At 28.1% G+C, this 22,206-nt stretch overlaps 1 protein-coding gene across 1 annotated transcript in view; it reads right to left on the bottom strand.

Moving 5' to 3' along the window:
- Positions 1-7,048: 7,048 nt before the first annotated feature.
- LOC107444557 (serine/threonine-protein kinase 31) overlaps positions 7,049-22,206 on the bottom strand; it is a 39,974-nt gene continuing 24,816 nt past the window's right edge. The window contains exons 14-24 of the mRNA XM_043038740.2: positions 22,019-22,126; positions 19,553-19,642; positions 17,380-17,535; positions 16,091-16,347; positions 13,782-13,890; positions 12,095-12,214; positions 11,904-12,014; positions 11,415-11,633; positions 11,185-11,292; positions 9,996-10,067; positions 7,049-7,744 (exon numbers count right to left, since the gene is read on the bottom strand). Of these exons, the coding sequence (XP_042894674.2) occupies positions 7,580-7,744; positions 9,996-10,067; positions 11,185-11,292; positions 11,415-11,633; positions 11,904-12,014; positions 12,095-12,214; positions 13,782-13,890; positions 16,091-16,347; positions 17,380-17,535; positions 19,553-19,642; positions 22,019-22,126 (1,515 nt within the window). The 3' untranslated portion in view covers positions 7,049-7,579. The remainder of the gene's footprint in view (positions 7,745-9,995; positions 10,068-11,184; positions 11,293-11,414; positions 11,634-11,903; positions 12,015-12,094; positions 12,215-13,781; positions 13,891-16,090; positions 16,348-17,379; positions 17,536-19,552; positions 19,643-22,018; positions 22,127-22,206) is intronic.

Below are 22,206 nucleotides of genomic sequence, written 5' to 3'. Positions count from 1 at the left end.
ATTTTATAACAAGCTTACCTCGTTCCATACCAAGTTGTTATAACATTCTATTATGCAATTTCATTAATAAAAAAAAAACTATCTCAATATCCGCTCTCTGTATTAGTTGGGAAAAAAAGTAAGTGACCAATAAATTGGTGTTGATCAACATTACTAAATCATGCACAAAACTGGAAGACATATACCGACACAATCAATTAAGCTAAAACATGTTCATTATTTGTTATTATTTAGTGTCCATCCCGGCCTCTTTACATTATAAGATAGCAATTGCAAAACATGTAATTAGAAGTTCATCTCATCAAAATAAAGACTAAATATAATATAGTTCATTTGAGCTGCTGTGGCTCAAGGGAATAGAGTGTTCGAATCCCCCAGCCGTCATGGTTAGCCGTGAGAGGTTCACGTGGTCTTCCTCTCCATGCACCGCAAATGCGTTAGCTCCACCAAAGAGTCCTCCATGAAGGCAAATTTCTCCCAATACTTGATCCAGGAGTTCCCTTGTTTTCTGGATTGGGTTCAAAATTACAAAGCTACGCAGTTGAATATTAGTAGTCGTAAACCCTAAAAATTGGGTTGGCTGTTCAACGACGGTTGTAAAATAATAAAGTTCATTTGGCAAAATACTATTTGTCGAGGTCTACCACAGTTGATAGTTCAAATTTACCATAATACTGGTATTACCTTTATAGGTGTTGTGAAAATGAGAACCTATTATACCAATATAGGTCCCGTGGTAATATGTCTTTTACCACCATAGGTAATGCATAAGTGCCCTAATGTCACCATACTACAATACACATAACCTTTATTTTCTTATTATTTGCTGTATATTCCGCTGTGGCTTAATATTATGGGGATCGGAAAGTAATGTCGTTTCGGTGCATTTGATATTTGTTATCAAGATTTTATTTTTAATCAATTATGTATTCACCCTCGTTAGCAACAACCTTTTCAATGCCGGATCGAAAATGAATCAGTTTTTAAGACTAACGAATATTTAATGTGCCGAAACGACATTACTTTCCAGTCCCCCTAATACTATTAGATTTGCCATAATACAAGTTAATAGGTCACCATAATAAGTAAATTATCACAAGCTTACCATGGTTTATTAGATGACTTCAATTTTAGTTTATTAGTTCTTGTTGAGTTCCCATTTTTAAAGTTTATAGACACCCTTTAAAAACGTTAAGTATCAATATTAGAAACAAGTGGTTTAATATACCTTTAAAATACGGATTTGGTGATAACCTAACATAGGAAACCAAAAATAAACAATTCATGAAAACGTGCGATAAGACTAATTTTTGATTTATTAGAGCGACAAGCTAGCAATTTGCTCATTATAAAATAATTATCAAATCCTAACTCCTTCTTTGAGATGTAGCGCCTGAACGGTTGTAGAAGGTAGTTTTAAAGTTGGCAATTAGGTTCACTGTGTTTCCGAACATATGTACAGTGCACACACATACAAAAAAAGAAAGAAAGAAAACGGACTACCCATAATACGTTTTGATCTAACGATCAGATTTTCACATTCTAGGATTCAAACTTAATGATTCGAGAGTGTGACCTCAAATATACTAATTACAAACGATTAGTATATTTGAGGTCACACTCTCGAATCATTAAGTTTGTTACGAAATCAGACACAAAAACGTACTTTCCCTGAATAAACAAACATACTTTTTTTCCCAACGGATTCCGGTCTCTTATCTCCAAAATATAGGGGATAGTCGCAATCTGGGAAATATGGTCCCCATAGTTTGATAAGTATAGCGGTCCAAAGTTTGGACACCTTAATTTTATTTTTTACGCATTTCGCAATATCTCGAAAACTTTTTGCACACAATTATAAAACTCGTTTATCTAAAGATAAGTTCCATACTAAAAATAGTAAATATTTATTATTTTTTAAAATAAAAACCAAAAAAAGTTTGAATTGTAAGGTATACAGTTTATGATTTTAAAGAATCCAATTTTATGCGGCAAAATATGAAATTTGAGCGAAAACGGTTGAATAGCTCCTGAGAAATCAAATTTTAAAAAATTTGCATGCTTAAAATTCGACCTCTCAGGAAAGGAAAGGATTCGAAAAAGGGAAAATTAAGCACTTTTTAAAAACACCCAATGAAAAAAGCACCTTTACGGGCTTTTAAAAAACGAAAATAAACACTTTTTAAAAACGTTACGCACCCTATAGATGCAGTCTCGCATTCCTTACTCACGGTGTGCGCTTTCGTTTTCTTTCGCAACTATCTGAGAAAATTTTTCTTTTCACGAAAGTTTTTTGAGAATAATTTCTGTAAGTTTTTCTTCTTTTATCAAAATATTTGCGAAAAATAAAAGATCTTACTAATTCCTTACTCAAAGCTTGTGTAACAGACTTTTTGTTTAGTCTCACTCACTCTTCAGTTTTTTTTTAATTTTTTAAATTTCGCTGTCCTCGTTACAAAGTCTAAATGACCCAAGAAATCGAAGTAAGATTATTGAAGAGATCAAAGTAAATATAACACCAAGTATTAAACTTTTCTGGGTCAAAGCACACATTGGAATTGAAGGTAACGAGGAGGCGGATCAGCAANTCTGCAACTCGACAGATTTAACGTGCATCAGTCACTTTACTACACGAGGAGTCTTCGGCCGGCGGGGTTCGAACCCACGAACTCTCGGACATGAGCCCAGCGCCCTACCGACCAGGCTATCCCGGCCCTCAGACAAATTTTTAATTTATTAGAGCGGCAAGCTAGCAATTTGCTCATTATAAATTACAAACGATTTTTTAAGTTACGAAATCAGACACAAAAACATACTTTCCCTGAATAAACATTTTTTTTCCAACGGATTCCGATCTCTTATCTCCAAAATATAGGGGGTAGCCGCAATCTGGGAAATATGGTCCCCTTAGTTTGATAAGTATAGCGGTCCAAAGTTTGGACCCCTTAATTTTATTTTTTACGCATTTCGCAATATCTCGAGAACTTTTTAAGTGAATTGAAAACTTTTTGCACACAATTATAAAATTCGTTTATCTAAAGAAAGTTCCATACTAAAAATAGTAAATATTTATTATTTTTTAAAATAAAAACCAAAAAAAGTTTGAATTGTAAGGTATACAGTTTTTTATATGATTTTAAAGAATCCAATTTTATATGGCAAAATATGATGTTTGAGCGAAAACGGTTAAATAGCTCTTGAGAAATCAAATTTTAAAAAATTTGCATGCTTAAAATTCGTCCTCTCAGTAACTATTAAACCAATTTCGCTCAAATTTTGTAATATAAAATTAGATTCTTAAAATTATATAAAAAATGTTATTCCTCACAATTCAATCTTTTTTTCTTTGATTATTAAATAAATATTTACTAAAAGTTATTTTTTGCAAGGAACAATCTTTGTATTAACGAATTTTATAATTGTGTGCCAAATTTTTTCATTTGCTTAAGTAAAATCAACATTAAGGGTTCCAAATTTTGGATCGCACTCCTAACTAAACTACCCTATATTTTGGGGGTCAAAAATCCGAATCCGTCGGGAAAAAAAGTATATTTATTTAAGGAAAGTAAGTCTATGTGTTTGATTATGTAACTTATTTATCGTCTGCACTCATTAGCATATTTGAGGTCTCCTCCTCAAACCATTAAGATTGTATCCTAGAACGTGAAGATCCCATCATTAGATCAAAAGTTATTCAAAGTGGTTCGTTTATTTTTTTTGCTCACTATACACCAAAATTGGAGTGGGTCGGTTAAGAATCGCAAAATGTGCAAGGTACATGCACACAAACATATGAAAATTCCGTTTTACTTATATAGATTATTCAAATACAATTTTAAATTAGGATTTTTACTACTTTTTATAATCTAATAAATACTTTCAACATGTTTTTAAAAAATTATGTTCATTCTCATTTTAATAGAGGATGATCCCTAAGTTCAAGGATTGTGGTACTGATCAATAAGTAGCGTACAAACTTTATCAGATTTTAAGCAACGGAGCCATTGGGATTTGACTTGAAATCCGGACGGAAAACCTTGAATTGACGGAAAACAAAACTTACCAGTGGGGGAAAAATTGGTTACTTATGTTTATCCTCCACATTGACAGAAATCAAGAGATTTTCATCCCAATTTCAAACAACGGGTAAAACAGCCAGATATCGCGATTCTCTCGAAAAAGGCGCGTAATTCGGCAAGCCAGCGCTTTTGTTCGATCATCGTAGCAATCTCGTTAGATCAGGGAGCGTAGCCAAATTATTCAACAAAAAATAAGCACCTTTTGAGCACTCAAAATATTTTTAAGCACTTTAAAAAATATAATTAGGCAGGGTTGGGAAGTTTTTTGACAATTAACGGTTCTATCTTGTTTTAACCATCATGTCAAAAAAAAGAAAAACCTTTTGGCATTGTTTTTGACGATTGTCAAAAATTATGACATTTTGAATCATGTAAAACGAATGGCGTTTTCATACGCTACGGACTGACAATACGCCGAAATAGATTGGGGTTGAATTATTTGTGAAAACGTTGAATAGAACAATGTGAACTGCGTCTTCTTGCATAATTCGAATCGAAAATCAACACAGTAAGAAAAAAATCTCATTTTGAAAAAGGGAAAATTAAACACTTTTTTAAAACACCCAATGAAAAAAGCACCTTTAAGGGCTTTTAAAAAACGAAAATAAGCACCTTTAAAAAAACGCTACGCACCCTGTAGATGCAGTCTCGAATTGCTTACTCACGGTGTGCGTTTTCGCTTCCTTTCGCAGCAATCTGAGAAAATTTTTGTTTTCACAATGAATAATAATTTCTATGTTTTTCTTCTTTTATCAAAATATTTGCGAAAAATAAAAGATCTTACTAACTCCTTACCCAAAGCTTGAGTAACAGACTTTTTGTTTAGCCTCACTCACTCTTCAGAGTTTTTTTTTTTTTTTTAAAGGGAAATCTATGAAAAGAATTTAAAGAGATTTCTACCATTTAATTTCAACCGTTTTAATGAGAAAATTGAGAACAAAGTTTGAAATGATTAATACAACATAGGATATTCAAATTATAAGAATTGGATCAGGAACATTTAACTGAGTGAATTTGTATGGCGTAGTCATAATACCCATATCACTTATGCTTTTTCTGTGACCCAAATGTTTACACTGTGGAAAAACAACCTAACCTCAACGTGGCGATAATCTGAATTTAACAGGGATACTACTCTCTACACAAATCAAAATCGCTGAAATTTAGTAGCATTTTAAAAAATTTCCGTGTTTTCAAGTAGTAATAATTTTTATCTTTAGCAAGAAATTTACAAGTGAACTTAAATGAACTAAGGATTTCTGATAAATACAAAATTCAGGGATGATTGTGAAACAAAGTGAAAAAGGCTGAAAACTTTTAATGTGCAAAAAATCGATATCAATTTATGTACCAAACATGTTTTGAATTAGCATTTATAATCGAATTACCTACTAACGAAGACTATCACACCTTTATAGTAACTAATCCAAGAAAAAACTTATTTCTTGCAAGAATCGCGATATAGGATTTAAAAATGACGTGGATATGAATCGCGATATTGGGTTTTAAAATTTGAAAATATTATATATAAATCCAATATAATGATATTGGATTTTAAAATCTCGTGAATAGGAATTGCGATATAGGATTTTTAAATCACGTGAATACGAATCGCAACGAGTAACTTTTAAAACAGGTAAATACGAAAATCTATGTTTGATATTAAAATAGTGATATTAGCGTAGTTCCAAAGATTCAAAATCCGCCAAAACCAAAAGAATTAAATTGGTGGAAGAAGCATATGTATGGACTCGTTAAAGGGATTTAGCAAGTTATAAAATTTCATTGGATTATAATTTTTTTGATTTGCGAATGTCCATGAACCTGTGATCTTGAAATATGTGTAATTCTGCAATATTCACAGCGGAAATACCAAATGCCCTGCTACTAGTTTTTAGATCCATAAGAATGATACGAAAAAGGCGGAATTCTGGGCTACAATCAACCCTGAATATTTTTTTCCTCCTTTAAATTTGCTCATCATTTTATACTTAAAATTTTCACAAAAATAAACATAATAAATAAAAATTATAAATTCTGTTTAACAAATTTATCATTCAAAATTTAAGATTAATGAGTCAGTTTCAATGTATCAATGTATATTATTTAAAATGTATATTATTTAAATGTTTTGAGAAATATAAAAATTGCTACTTGTTTAATACAGTGAAAATACCAAAATTATTAATTACCATTAAAAAAATATGAGAAAAATAACATCACTGTAAATTTTTTTATCCAATATAATTGGTAGTACAATTATATTGTTATTAATAGTATTATATTGGTATTAACAGCTTTAACCCTCCAAGCATTCAGCCCCTGGAAAAAAAATGTACTGAAATTTCTTCCCAGCGAATAACATGGGGAAAATAGGCCACAACTTTAAAATCAGTTTTCAAGATGTTCAGTCTTAAAGCTTGCAGCTTGAAAAAAGCTGGGACTAGTCTCAGAGGGTTAATACTTAAGAATAGATGGAAATACACAATCGTTGAAATGATTTACAATCGCAAATACTCCATGAATTTTCAGGGTTGCCACTCAAATCTGGAAAAAAAATTCCCTTTGTTTTCCCGGTACATGTTATACGCAATATATTAAGAGGAAACAACAATTACTGTGCTCTTGTGTGAGCTATATTGGGCTAACTATATTTATTAGTTTCAATAGCTGAAAAAACAGCTGAACATACTTAAATAATGCTATGGTAAATGAAATAGTTAAGTATAGCTGAAATATCATGGTTAAATATCCCACAGAATACGCTTTGAGTGGTCACCATTTTTTAAAAGGCTAAAATAAAAAAACAAAATACCCAGTATTTTCCCCGTTATTTTAGGTGATTTTTATATTCCTTGTATTTTCCAGGTTTTCCCTGTGGAGTGGCAACCCTGATTTTATAGCGACTACCTTTTCGAAGGATTAATCAAATTTTAGTGGGTAAAAAATACTCAATATCAATTCACAAATTTTTTTTTTTTTTGAAAAAGTTATAAATTTATTGAAAAACATTCAACAATACAAAAAAGTATTGAACATATTAACTGCAACATGTACAAAAAAAGAAAAAAAAATCACAGAGAAACTAAAAATAATAATCACAGATATCCATATAAATTTTTTCTTCATACAGGTACAGACAATTCAATTGGTCCACAGAAAAAAAAAATTACAAATATAATCTCTATAACAAATATACCTCTTAATATTTGCAATTTACTGACTGCGATGGTCTATGAACAGAAAATATTATTGACTCAATTAGAAAAGCACTTTGCAAACATGCACTAAAATTAACAATGTATTTTGTAATGTGAATCAATTAACTAAAATTAACAATGTATTTTATAATGTGAATCAATTAATTATTTTGGCACTGGATAATAATAGTTATGAAAGAAAAAGATGAAATGACTATTTCAAGGAAAATTAAAGAAATTTAAAAAAAAATATATTTTAAATCATATTTTTCAATAAAAATGTTTGAATTTGCAGCTTGATTAGGAGTGGCCAGTAACAGCTTTATTTCGAAAGTGGCAATAAGATTCATAGCTCGAGAGAAACCCTTTGCTCAGAAGATGAGAAGCAGAGGGTCTAGATTTTGGTTTGGAATTCACTAAGTTACAAAGCAGAGCATAATCTTTGGTTGTCAATGCATCTTCAATCTAAATAGGAAAATAAATTAACATTAAAAATATGCCATTATTTCAGACCAATTAAAAATTAAAATTGAATGGTCAAATTAGTTTATAAGGAATTACATTTTTATGCTACAAAATTTAGGCAAGTTTTGAATTATCACAGATAATTAAGACAGTGTTGTTTGTATGCACAAGTACAAGCTCTGAAAGTAGCAGGGAATAATGCAGATAAATTTGTGTAACCTCAAAACTTTCAATTTAAAAAAAATAAAATAGAAATGAAGACTTAATTATGTTTTCAACAATACACAAATTGTAAAGACAGGGTTACATTGTGTCAGCTTTGTAACATATTACTTTTGCATTTAGAGTCCTCACTTTTTCAAAACAAAAATAAAACACTATTTTAAATCATTGAAGACTTTTTACATTTCAAAAGAGAGTACAGTAAGACCTCGATTATCCGAGCTAATTGGGACCGCTAGTGCCTCGGATATCGGAAATCTCGGTTAATAGGAACCATGTATAAAAACCTTTCGTGCTAGCGAATTTAACTACTTTTAAAGTAAAAAACAATAGAACGTTTTTTAAATGATAAAAATAAACATATATGAACTTATGTTTCACAGCTAAAAAGACTTAAAAAGGAAATCAACTCTAGTAGTAAATTTTGAAAAGTAAAATGGAATTTTTTTTAACTATACTTAGTTAAATATCGAAAGACGCATTTTCAAAAATAACACAAATCTCAAGAAAATATTGTATTTTTAAAATTTACATGATTAAACTTACAAGTCACATGACCACTGTTAACAAAGCATTCATGGATGTTGTCTTCTCAGGGTGTAATATTTCATGGAAGTTGAGTGCTTTTGTGGGAAATAAGTGCCTGTAACACGGACAACGAACTAATGTGTGTATAATTTCTTCCAAGCTCATTTTGGAGAGGAGAAAAAAAAATTAGACTTCGTTATTGCCTCGGTTAACAGAAACCTCGGTTAATCGAGGCTCTACTGTATTATTTTTTGAAATGTTAAAACTGGTGTGATACACATGAATAACTATTAAAATTTTTTAAAACTATATATGCATCAAAAATACACACTTCGAGAAGAACTATAAATTATTTTCTTTTAATAACCATAAGTTACCATAAGATACCGTACTTTAGACAAGCCACCAACGGAGATATATATATAAAAAAAATTCATGTGCGCTTTTTATATGTCTGTAATTAAGAAAAGTTTCAATTTTAAGGCTATTTTTCCTAGACTCTGCAGTCATAGGAAATAGCATTTTTTTAGAGAATAGCATGCTGTTTTTATTACTGTAGTGAGTTTTTAACAGTAATTAGAATTGTTAGGTTAAGTCTTATCTACAAATAGCTCGCATCTGCCAGGCTAATTAAATTATGAAAAGGACGCAAAATTATAATATGAAGAAATACACAGTTTTGTGAAAATGAAAGATGTTTTCGGTCGAATTTTTAAAATATAACTAATATGTATGACTACAATGCTCAAATTAAATTGGGTTCACAAAAAAATCCAGCTTGCAGGCTCCTAATAGAATAAGTTAATGAATAAATGACTCATTGCTTAAGTTCAATTCTCAATAAAAATTTGAAAGAATACAAAGAGGAGGCTGATTCCAAAAGTAAGGTCTCCAAAGCGCAGGGTAATTTTTCGAAGAATAAACTATACTAACATATATTCTGAAGGAACTCTCAATTTTATTTTATTATTTATGACACATCACAGATAACTGAAAGAGTATTTGTGAGAATCATTTGGTAGCACAACAAGCTAAATCTCTATTATAAAATACTGTTTTCTTAATAATGAAGATATTAAAAATATTGCTATGTCAAAACAAATAAGTGTTAAAACTGTTTTACACGAAATATATAATTTTTATAAGTAATAAAATTTTTACATAATTTATGAAATAATAAAATATAAATGCATTATTAACACTAAAAAACCTTGTAGATATCTATTTATAGAACCAAAATCAAAAATTATTTGTACCTCTAATCTATATTAAACCAATTTCTGTGTTTTTTGGATATTTGAAAAAAATTCTTTGTTCTCTCTGTTATGCGGTCACACTCAGCTTGCATGCATATAAGTAAGATGAATTATAATCGTTTTCACAATTTTCACAAGAAATTGACATCTTGTCCACTTAGTTGAATAAATTCCTTTACTTTTATAGAATATAATATAATTTTTTAAAAATAGAAAATTAAGCACAGCTATATTTGTATACTTACAATACTTCGGTATGCAGCAATATTGGGTACTCCATCATCATTTGATGTAAAAGATAAATTTGGAAATAGGAGCTAAAATATAAGTGAATAAGTAAAATAAAATAAAATCATTTACAATGAAAATTTAAGAATGAAAATTTCAGATTTACTTAACCTACACAATTAGATAAATGAAATTTGAAAAAAATTCTAAATTTAAAATATATATTACATTATAATATATTTAAAAAATATTTCTAAATATGGAATTTTGGATTTATGTATAAAGATTAAACACATATTATGGAAAATAGATTTTGATGCAAGACAAAAGTTACATTGTTTTTATTATTCAGACAAATTAGTTAATGTAATGCCAAAAAGCTAGCAAACAATTAAAAAATATTTGACAAGCAGAAAAAGGTATTTTAGGAAACACCCAAATCACATAATCTAAAACAATTATTAAGCGAGGTTTTAAAATGTTAGATAAATTCACAAAGAATAGAAATTATTAATAACAAAAAATTATGAACTCTGAACTTTTGTCTTAGATACCTATGATTTTGTCATAGATTGATGCATACCTATGCATCAATCAGTACATTGGTTCACATTGATTTCAATTGAGAGTTTATTAAAATTTTAAATCAATGAACTTAAAAATCTAAAAATGCAAGTTTTCATGTCAAACTCTTAATTTTGAGTAAACAGAAATCTTTCAGAATTTCTCAGTTAAATGAAATATGACAGGACTTAGAATTAATGGTGGTCCTAGCTCATTAAAATCCATCTCGAACCACCATAAAACAGGACTGAGGGACTATTCTCATTTCTTTGGATCGGACTAGTGACCAGTCACAGTCCATCGAGTTTAGTGAAATAAGATGCTAATATGATTCTTTGATTTGGTGTTTCGGCTTGTGTAATTGTCAGAAATTCTTTGGTCATATTTTTAAACATTGCACATTCTCTGATAATTTTTATCTAATTTCCCTTTAATGACTCTTATATTTGATATAATGCTCTACTTAAGGACAATAAGTAATTTAAACCTATTTACTAAAACATAATAGTTAAGTTTTAATTATTGAAAAGTTCAATTTAATACTTTAATTCACAAAAACTTAAATAACTGAAGAGGATTTTTATCGAGTAGTACACATGCTGTATCAGCTGTGAGCAAAGGGTTTATATTTTAATGACTTACCCATAGCACTAAGCATCCAAATCCATACATATCAGCTGGTTTTTCAGAGTTTTCCTGCTCGGGAGGATGAAAGTTGATTCCTTTTAGAATACTATCATCTAGATCCTTCTGCAATATTCCAAAATATGTGTTAAACAATCCTGATTGAAATTAAGGTGAGGGACGAATTTCAAATTAACAGACTATGTTTGTAAAAAGTTAAGATTAATAACATAATAAAAGAAACTAACCGGATTAAAGCAAAAGTCCAGTAAAATCTTCTTCTCTTCAATCAAAACTGTTGAAGGATGAACAGCGCCAAAAACAATTTTGTGAGAATGGAGCTCTTTCAGACATACCAGCACTTGCCGGAGCATACAACATGCTTTTTCTCCATCCAAAGGTGTGGGCGGAGATTCTACAAGTGAATGAGGCACCGATGGGCAAATAACACACATGGTATTTTCCGTCTAATAAAAAGAGTTAAATATTATATATAACTATAAATAACACTCTGCAGCATAAAAAATGTTCTGTGGATGAAAATAAGGGTTTATATATACTTTTGGTTAAGAGTGAACTAAGGCAATAAATCATTACATTGTAATATCCTTAACCTATACAATTGACCAGCATATCATTGAAGAATCAAGATCAATGTAAATCAATATGTAATATGTAATCAAATGTAAATTGTCTTTTTTTTAAATCAAATGCAAATCAATAAATCAAATAGATACCTTAAAAAATAATGCTTTGATCTTCAACAAGTATTCACATTTGCAATCATTCCAAAGAAAGGCAATTTGTAAAAACTTAGTCATATCTTCTTTACTGTCATGCTTGTATTCCTAAAAATATAATTAAAGAAAGAATTAAAAATTGAAAAACGAAAGAACTGCAAAAGTGGAAAATTTGAATTAAGCAATACCTTAATAACAATAGGATCATCCAACAGTTTGGATATATATGATGATTTTGTGTTAGGTACAGTCTCAAAATTTAAGAAATATTCAGGCTTCCAATTATACTTCAACAGAAACTTGCTTTGCTAAAAAACAAAATATTAATACAATTAAATTAGTCATAAAATAGATATCCAGATTTAGAAAAAATAGAAATTTCTTTCTATCATCGTTTCTAAATTTATTTTTAAGTGACAAAATACTCATTTATCTGTAACTGTTAATAATCTGCATGCAACCAATAACTTAAAATTATATTTCAAAGGAGTGACTTTCTTTCCAATAGAATAAGTCCTATACAAATACATATCTTTAAAAACCCTAAACATTTTAAAAGCTTAAACTGTTCCACACTAAATTAAGCAGTTAAAGAAAAAATAGCTCTAACTAAATCACTAGCCAATAATAAACAATGTAAGATTTTTTTAGTAACTGATAATCTTCGTTAATAAAAATTTTGCTAGTGAACATATCATACATAATTAATAACTGAAAATTAAAATAAAAAAAATAATGTTTATGATTTGATCAAACTGATCCCTTTTTTTAAAAAATTTAAAAAAAAATTTTTTGAACATTTTTATTGGTTTTAGGATTTTATAATTAAATAACATGCTATTTAAAGCTAAACATAACAGTGTTATATGCGTAAAGGAGTAAACAAATTTGCTGGTTAAATATTTTTGCTCAAGTTGTGTAGCATAAACTTAATAACACCCCTGTTACACACGCTACAGTGCATATAAAAAACAAGAACAAAGTTTAGATAGCAATTTTTGGAGAAACTGAAAGTTAAAGAGAAAAATAATGTAAAAAAAGTGTTGGGGGACCTAAATATATGGAAAATATAAATGAATTTAATTCAGTGTTCAATGAATTCAACTCCTTCAGCAATTTTTAAGCCATTACTAAGCTTGAAAGTATTTTTGGCTTTAAAAAAATAGTATAATCAACAAACAATATTGAATCCACCGTTTTTCTTTGAATTAAGTTAAATTTTGATATGTTGATAAATAATGAATAAAATATTACTAAGCTTTAAGAGGTATCATTTTAAACCCAAGACAAGTACAGATTTTGAATGCCATCAATGGTTGGTTAGTCTTATTTTTTTATGAATAGCAAACAAAATTTTATGAATAATAACAAAATTTTTATAATAATTTAAACAAACTTTTATGAACTTTTAGAATCTTTAACTATAATAGGCCAATTATGAAGACTCAAAGTTTTTTTTTTTTAAATGTAAGATATATATTAATTAATAAATTTTTAGAATAAGACTAAACAACTTTTTTATACATTAGCGTTAAAAAAAATTCAGAATAAAAACAATTTTAATAAACAATAGACAATGTATTTAAATATTAACAAAAGAACAATTGCTTTGAATATTGATTTTTAAACAAATAAATAATTTTGTCTTTCACTTAACTGTTAAAAAGAGTTTGAAATTCTCTGAATCTATAAAAATATAATTAAAAACTGGACTTTTCTGTTTTCAATAATCATTCATAAATAAATTGTCTCAACTAAAATCCATAAAAATTAAAAAAAATTGATAGTAACGTACAACCCTGTAACTTAAAGTAGATTTCTTATTATATCACAATAGAAAAAAATCATATTAAAATAAAAAACTTTATTACTTACATAATATTCTTGCAATTTCAATTCAGGATGCTCCACACATAACTCAGGAAAGAATTCTTGAGAAGCTTTTGATAAAGTTTCCTTAAAATAAAATAGTAACGTATCATAACAAATTGTTCAATTGAAAAAATAATACAATTTTAAGGATAATGTAGGTTAAGNAGCTATGTTTGATATTAAAATCGTGTGAATAAGAATCGAGATATTAGCAGATTCCAGGCTTGGGAGCTCTAAAAGGCTTGTCAGAAGCAGCGTCGTTTGAACTACGAAAATCGGATTTATCTGGAGGGCGGGTAAAAAATTCGGAAAATCTTATCTGCTGCGTGTAAAAGGGGAGAAAATAGCTAAAATAGGCAAAAATGAGAAAAGATTGGTAGCTATGTAGCTGGAATTTTCTGTTTCTCTTTGAAAATCGGTGAATTTTCTGAAAAAGGTCGATTTTCTGAATCGGTGAAACTTATAAAAAAAAAAGTGAAATTTTTAGAAAATCTGAATTTTTGATAGAAAAGCTGAAATTTAAGAGATAAAAGACAAAAAAGCGGAAATCCGCTAAAAAGCGGAAAAATCTCATCCCTGTATTAAGAAAACAAAATATATGAAATTAAATACTATACGTAATTTTGAAAAGTATAAAAAATTTGCAAAAGTGCTTTAAACCTACTTAGCCCATCAGTTCAAATTCTTTTAAAATAAAATTTCCTTTGAGCAGATAATAAACTCTCAGTTTTGTCAAAAAAATTTAGGCAACTATAGGAACTATGTAACAATATTTAGATCATCTCTTATAACAATATTTAACCCACTGACGGTTCAGCAAATGGGCAAAATTGGGAAAATGTTCCTCCCCAATACACCACTTTTCTACCTAATAACGTGGGAAAACCGGTTTTGCTGTGCGGAGAAGACTGCAGGTTAAAATACGATTTTTTACGTGCAGAACCATCAGTGGGTTAAATCAGGAATCTGTGGATTTTTAGGTTCAAATAATCCACCTTTATCTAATAGCATTTTAAGAAATCTAATGGTTTTAAAAATGTTCATTATTTAGAGTAGCAGATATTTAAAAGCAGTTATTTACATTTTGCAACAGTTTCAGAGTAGAATTGAAATTCAATCTAATATTCAAGTAAATGAGAAAAAAAAAGTAAAAACAAAATTTCATATTTCTACGAAATAGAGGTGATGCTTTTATATTTTTAAATACATATTTTAAAAAAAAATTTAGACCAACAGGTGAGAAATGAACATAGTTCTTTCTTTAGACAGAAAATTCATAACTGGAACCAAAGTAACACCAACAAAGAAAGTACAAACTAAAAGTAAATAATTAAAAGAAAATTAGAAGGCTTACAGATAAATTTTATTTTGAAAGAAAAATCAAAAGCTTTGGCATGTAAAAATGAAGAATACCAGCTTATTTTTCAAAATTAATTTTAAAGAAAATAAAAAAATAGGAGAATAAATCCAATTACAAGGTGCATGAAAACAAACTAATTTGCATGTTATTTAATTTTAAAATTCGTATCAATGGGGACAATCCAGACTTTCTCACCATTTTTGGAATTTTGACAAATACAGAATTTTGAAAAAATTATATTTGTCAAAAAATAAGTTTCTATTTTTATGGAATATTTTACAACAAAATATATTTAAGTAAAAATTTGTTATAAGATTTGCACATTAATTTAAGAACATATTTTATGTAATGATATATTTAAATAAAAAAAGTCCTTTTGCAATACAAAAAAAAATAAAGCCTGAAGACAGATGTTAGAAAAATTAAGTCTTGCTGACTTAGAACTTAGAAATAAATTTGAAGTTAAAAAAAAAAAAAAAAAAAANAAAAAAAAAAAAAAAAAAAAAAAAAAAAAAATTTAAATTTTATTCTGAACTATTCTATATTTCTATTTATTCTATATTTTATTCTGAAAAAAAGTAATTAAAGCAGTTCATACATTTAAAAAAGGAGTACTAAACAAAACTTTCATTTACACTATGTTAAAACAAATTCTCAAAATCTGAATTCGATAAAATTCAGGTCTAAAAATTATAAAAGATCGACATGCTAATAGTTGTAGATGAATCCAATATTAGTTTAATCACATTCTAAATTCATTCATGCAACATTTAAGAAATTTAGAAGTGATTTAATGAAGTCATTTATGCTGCGAGAATAATTTTAAATTCTACGGTAAGCCTTAAAAAATATATACAATGCAAACACATTGAGAAATGCATAGCATTATCTGGTGAAAATTTGCTTTCACAAACAGTTTTATTTATTGTAAATTGCTTTCAATTATTATTACTGAATAACATTTGTGCTTTTCATTATTACCTCTTGAGAATCTTTACAATGAGTTAAGCGTAATAGGGAGCTGCAAACTTCTTCTTGAATGGAGGTAAGTTGCAAGAGAACAGCATCAGAGTCAATCACTTGGCATAAATCATTGTAAAGTTTCAACTTGTTTTCATACAACTCACAAATTGACTCAATCTTTTCTTTGTGTATATCCAATTCTGTTAACAGACATTGAATGACAGATACAGTGTTTTTTCCCTTGTTCTACAAAAAAAAAGTAATTATTTGGAATAATTAATGAATCATGCAAAATTACAAATAATAACTGCAATATTACATGAAAATTAACTGAGGGGGAAAGCTTAGATAAGCAGCTTACAAATTCAATACCATCCAAATTTTAAAAAATTACAGAAAATCTTAATCAATTAAATTCAAAACACAATTCCAAAAATCTTTAATTACAAATTCATATCAAACATTATATAAAAGAATTAGGCTCCATTTTGAATGAAAAATTTTTTTCATCAAATTAAAATTTTTATTATTGTATGAACCTTGCTTAGATTTTAATTTAAATAAAATTTAAGCAATTGTGAAACAAATATGAAAATGAACATCAGAACATCAACATTTTCTAACGCATCAATGCATCATCCAGTCCTATTGCAAAGATTTAAAAATATTTAAAAATGGCTCTTATGAACATTTACAAAGCTGTAAAACTTTTTTTTCTCTCAGAAAATTCAAATATGTTATTTTCAAAGGATTCATTTTGGGGAATGTGTTAATTAATTTCAATTAAACAAAAGTTTCAACATCATTTCATGTATTATCAATATTACTTTAAATATGTCAAAAATTCGGAAGAAATAGTCAATATGTCAAAAATTCGGAAAAAATAAATAAAAACATTTAAAACTATAAACAAAAATAATAAATATGAAATTTTTTTAACTAAAATCGTCAAAAAAAAAGATTAACTATAAAAATTTTGATTATTATTTGGCTAAAACCATTTCAGCTGAATAAATTTTTTGCTTTATACATAAAAAAATGTAATTTTAATATAACTATATATAGAAAATATAGATACAATAAATATATAATTATTAAATTATGTACAAACACACTCTTACAACTAAATATACGGGTGTACTGGTTAGAAGCAGGCTATGCTCCTATAGATTTAACGTAGTACTAACCAAGTACTTGCAATTTCTTAGCTAAATTAGGGCCAGTTATAACAAGTTTTAATAAAGTTATAATAATTTAATGATAAAATACTTTATTTACCAAAGTCAAAGTTAGAATTTCTTCATCAACTGCTTTTCCAAGATCTTTAAGTGTTTCATCAAACTTGACTGAGTACAATGTTCTTTTACCTTCACCTTCAACAGTTACTGTTTCACTTTTAGTGTTATCAGATTCCAAAGTATCCAAATGAAATTTCTATAACAAATAATTACACTTTTTAATTTTTTAAGATATAATTAGATTATGACACTATTCAAATGACATTCATTGAATTGCAATTCTTAGGCTTTGTTTTAAAATTGTCTAACTTTATGATTAGCTTCAATTTCAACATTAAATTAATGTGATTTAATATTACTGCAAATTTTTAAGGTTTACATAAGGCAGTGTTTCCCAAACCTATAACTTTTGTGCACTCTTTCTAAATTTTTCGTAATGCTGTCTACCACTAATATAAAAAATAAATGTTTTTTTTTTCTATAAAAAATTGCACAAAAGTTAAAAATCACAACTGGCTAATGACAACATTAATTATTAACTGCTAACTTTGCAAAAAATAGCCAATAGAAAAATACATAATTGTAAATTTTCCTGGCTAGCTTTGTTTCGAAATAAAATTTTTTGAAATTTTCGTTTGTTGCAAAATATTTTTGAATAAGAACGCGTACCCCCGATAAACTGTACCCGTACCCCTGGGGGTATGCGTACCACACTTAGGGAAACACTGATATAAAGAATGCTTGAATTACAATGGGAATACTAAAAAACCCAAAACAGAATCAGTTCATTGAAACAAGGTATAAACCTTTTCCAAATTTTACACAATCTTGCATTTTCAATTTCTTAAAATTTTCCTTACATTAATTATTTAGTGGCATGCTTAGAAAATTTTAGATTAAACTGACTATTATTTTATATACAAATTGAGTTTTGAAACTGTTTAATTGAAATGCAATTTGATATAAAGAGAGAACAGGCATTTAAATACTTCATGTAAAATATAATAAAATAAAAATACAGTTGAACCTGTTTATCTCGAAAACCTGTATCAAACAAGCTACATTAGAAGAACCGAAAAATTCCATAGCCCCATGGGAAGTAAGAATGAGCAGATTGGGGGGTCGTTTCTTGGAATTTCCGGTTACTATCGTCACACTCTCCAACCAATTGAGTGTATTCGGACAATGAAAAGTTGATTGATGAGGGGGGCGTCACCACTAGGCATCAGTTTCCACACATGGATAAGAACAACACAAAGAGAAATTCATTTTATCAGTAGACTTTTTTTAGGAGGTCGTTGGTTTGAGCGTCTCAGTCTTTTTTAAAACATTGTTCAATTGAATTTTGATTAAGTATGGCAGGGGCTAAATGTAAATTGAATGTTCTCTCCATTGAAGAAAAAATGAAAATTTTAACATTCTTGGACGGAAATCCATTAATGAAAAAAAACGAAGTTGAGGTGAAGTTCGGTTTACCAGCAAGCACTTTTCTACAATTATTAAGAATCGAGAAGCTGTGGAGCAAAAATTTCATAGCAGCAACAACAATGCGAAAAAAAGCAGAAAATGCACTTTTCCGGACGTGGATGAATGTGTTTTAAAATGGTTTACACAATGCAGGAGCAGCGGTATTCCTATCAGTGGACAAATAATGCAACAAAAAGCTGAGGATTTTGCTAAAGAGCTTGGCCATGAAGATAATTTTAAAGGCAGTANAGATGCATTTCCGAAGACGAAAATGAAGTAGACGAAGAGCATATAGAAGCACCGAAAGTGACAGTAAAGGAAGCTGAAAAAGCTGTGGAACGTTTAACAAACTTTCTTGAATGTCAAGAAAACGTTGGACACGAGGGGTTCGCTGCTCTCTCCAACATTCGAAAAATTATCGAATCAAAGAAAATCCGACGTCAGAAATCATTAAAAGACTACCTATGAGGTGCGTATGACTGTTAAAAACTTTTATTAGATGTAATTAATATGTAATCATAATTAAATTCTTTACAACATAAATGATTTAAAGTTTCTTTTAATAAACATTGCTACTCGAATTTCATTTTTTAAACTTACCTGTATATCTCGAAACCTCTCTATCTCAAATTTTTTTCCCTTTCCCGCGAGATTCGAGATAGGCAGGTTCGACTGTATAATGTTTAACTGTTTCATTAAATAATTACTACATCAACTATTACACAAAATAATGCTCACTTATTTACCTTTTGCAATTCTCCAAAGACACCCATGAAATTTTTGTGCTTTTCATTAGTTCTGTCTCTAGCAGTACGAACAGAATTCCATTTTTCCTCCTGAAAAAAATTAGACCTTTAAATTCATTATTTATTCTTGAACAATGATCATATCTTGAATATAATGATCTTAAACATATTTTTTAAACAAAACAATATTTCTACAGTATGCAGAATGGAATATTACAGTGAAATTTTTTTAAAAATCTTAATGCATTCAGAATCCCTCAAAACTCCCCGAAGCATTTTATTACTTTCCTAAGAGTGCTATTTATTAAGTGATTTTTAAGCAAGAAATGCTTACTTTCGTCTTCACTTGAAATGGGGAGTCGCATGATTAGTCACGAACTGGTATCACACGTGTCTATCTGCCATTCATTTATAATCGTTGTGCTTGTGAAAGCCAATACGTTTTTGCTTCTGTTTAAATTTTTGTAATTAAATCGAACAATTATAGAATGGTCAATAACTATATAATTAATCATGCCCTAATATTGCATAAAGAAAATGTGGATTTAATATAACGTATTTTTATTACATATTAATTTAATTTCAATGGTACTCACTGAAACATTGTTAATAGTTAACAAAATTTTCTAGTCCTGAATATTTTAAGATTTTTTAGTTCAGTAAAAAATGTGTTAGAATGAGTTACATATGTCTGGTATTACTTATTAAAATGATGCGCTTTAAAAACAAAAAATATTTGTTTTCATTTTTTAACTACATCAATTTTAATTTTAAAGTATATTTCAAATTAATTTTGAAGATTTATTTTCATGTTAAGTATAAGAAATGTTGAATCAATTTTTTTTATATAGAATAGTTTTGGATTTTAAAATGTAGAAAAGCTTAAGTTATTGATATATTTTATTTATATATTCTAGCGTGAATACAAAGCAGGCAATTGTCTTCAGCATAGCAGTAGACTTTTAAAAGACTTGTGATCCCAGCAAAACTCTAAATTCTGTCTTTCAACAAAAAAATTTAAAGTTAAAAGAGAAAAAAATTTATATATTCCAGCAGATTTTATTAATTTTATCTTAATTGTGATAATCTATGTTATAAGAGTATTTGAAATCCAGCATTTGCATTTTTTAGTTCTACATTAAAGAAACAGCAATTAAATTTTATAAATGCATATAAAAATAATTTTTTGCCATTGCAAAGTTTCTATTTACTCAAAGAATAAAAATATTGAGAAAAATATCAACATTATAGCCTATTTTTTAATTATTTAATAAATAATAAAGAATGTACACTAGGATTTCTTATCATTTTTAATAAGTTTATTTTTTATTATTATTCTTTACTTTCTTTACTTTTTACATTCTTTACTTTATTATTATTCTTTAATTTCTAACTGAAGCACAATTTTGATTCATTCAAAGAGTAATAAATATAAGCTTTAATGCGTAATTAAATATTCAATACATAGTAAAAAAAAGAAGACATAAACTACACTAGTAAATATTTACTTAAAAAGAAAATCCTTCAACTTTAGTAAAAAAAAGGAGAAAAAAAATGAAGCAAACTTAAATTACATTATTTGAATTCTGAAGCATTGACAAATACATTATAACGATAATGGATTCATAATTTTCAATGGACTAGATTTATAAAAATACTAATTTGTTTTAATGCAATACTGAATAATAAAACCATCCATCCTATATCTAAATGTATACTATCCAATCTACAATTGATTTTAACTAAGTAATTAGGCTGTAGGTCAAATAAGTCAAATAAAATAATATTTTCTATTAACCCCACGGATTTCAGCCAAAAAGAAATGTTTATCAGCTGTGAAGAGCTGCATAATCATTTCTTCAGATATTTTAATGATAAATAAACAGTTTGAAGTTTTAAAATTTCTCTTCAATTTTGCACACACTCTCCAAACCCTGAATTTAATTCACAAAAATTTTACTAATAATTTACAAAGGATATTCATATGGTATAAATGATATCAAAACTAAAACAGCATTAAAATATCCTTAGCAGATGGAGGAGGAAAGTTTCCACTCAGCACATGTGATGTCATAACCAATTAGAGATTGTTTTTGATAGCATTACTTACGGAGGCCTTTTTGGGCAATTTAAATATTTAATAACTAAATAAATAAACACTTGGGGGAAAAAACAATAAGATTTTCGGCTTCAGGAGAGAATTTGCAATAAGTTATGATAGAAAATAAAAAAATTTTTACAGATGCAGTAATTGTCTATTAATATTAGGAATATAGCTTGCACTTTAACATGAAAAATTAACGCTAATTTAGTTACATTTTAGCACATTTGATGCTTTTAAGTTAATATTATTTTGTGTTATTCTCAACTCCCGTATGATTAAATTTTAAAAAAAACATTCTTTTTAAATCAATGGTACTAAATTATTCATCACAATTTAGATATGTACAAAGAAATAATACAAACCTTAACTTTATTATATTCCAATACAAGTTCATCAATACTTTGTGGAACTGACTTTAATTCTACATTCATCCAATCATTTGAATTACTTGCAAGATCTGTTATTGTTTGCTACATAACAAACAAACAAAATGTATTAGAAAAATAACAACAGTTGGATATATTAAGGGCACTTAAACTACTGAGTACAT

Source organism: Parasteatoda tepidariorum, chromosome 4 (assembly GCF_043381705.1).
Source record: "Parasteatoda tepidariorum isolate YZ-2023 chromosome 4, CAS_Ptep_4.0, whole genome shotgun sequence".
Taxonomy (NCBI): domain Eukaryota; kingdom Metazoa; phylum Arthropoda; class Arachnida; order Araneae; family Theridiidae; genus Parasteatoda; species Parasteatoda tepidariorum.
This window is presented reverse-complemented; position numbering and strand designations above follow the sequence as displayed.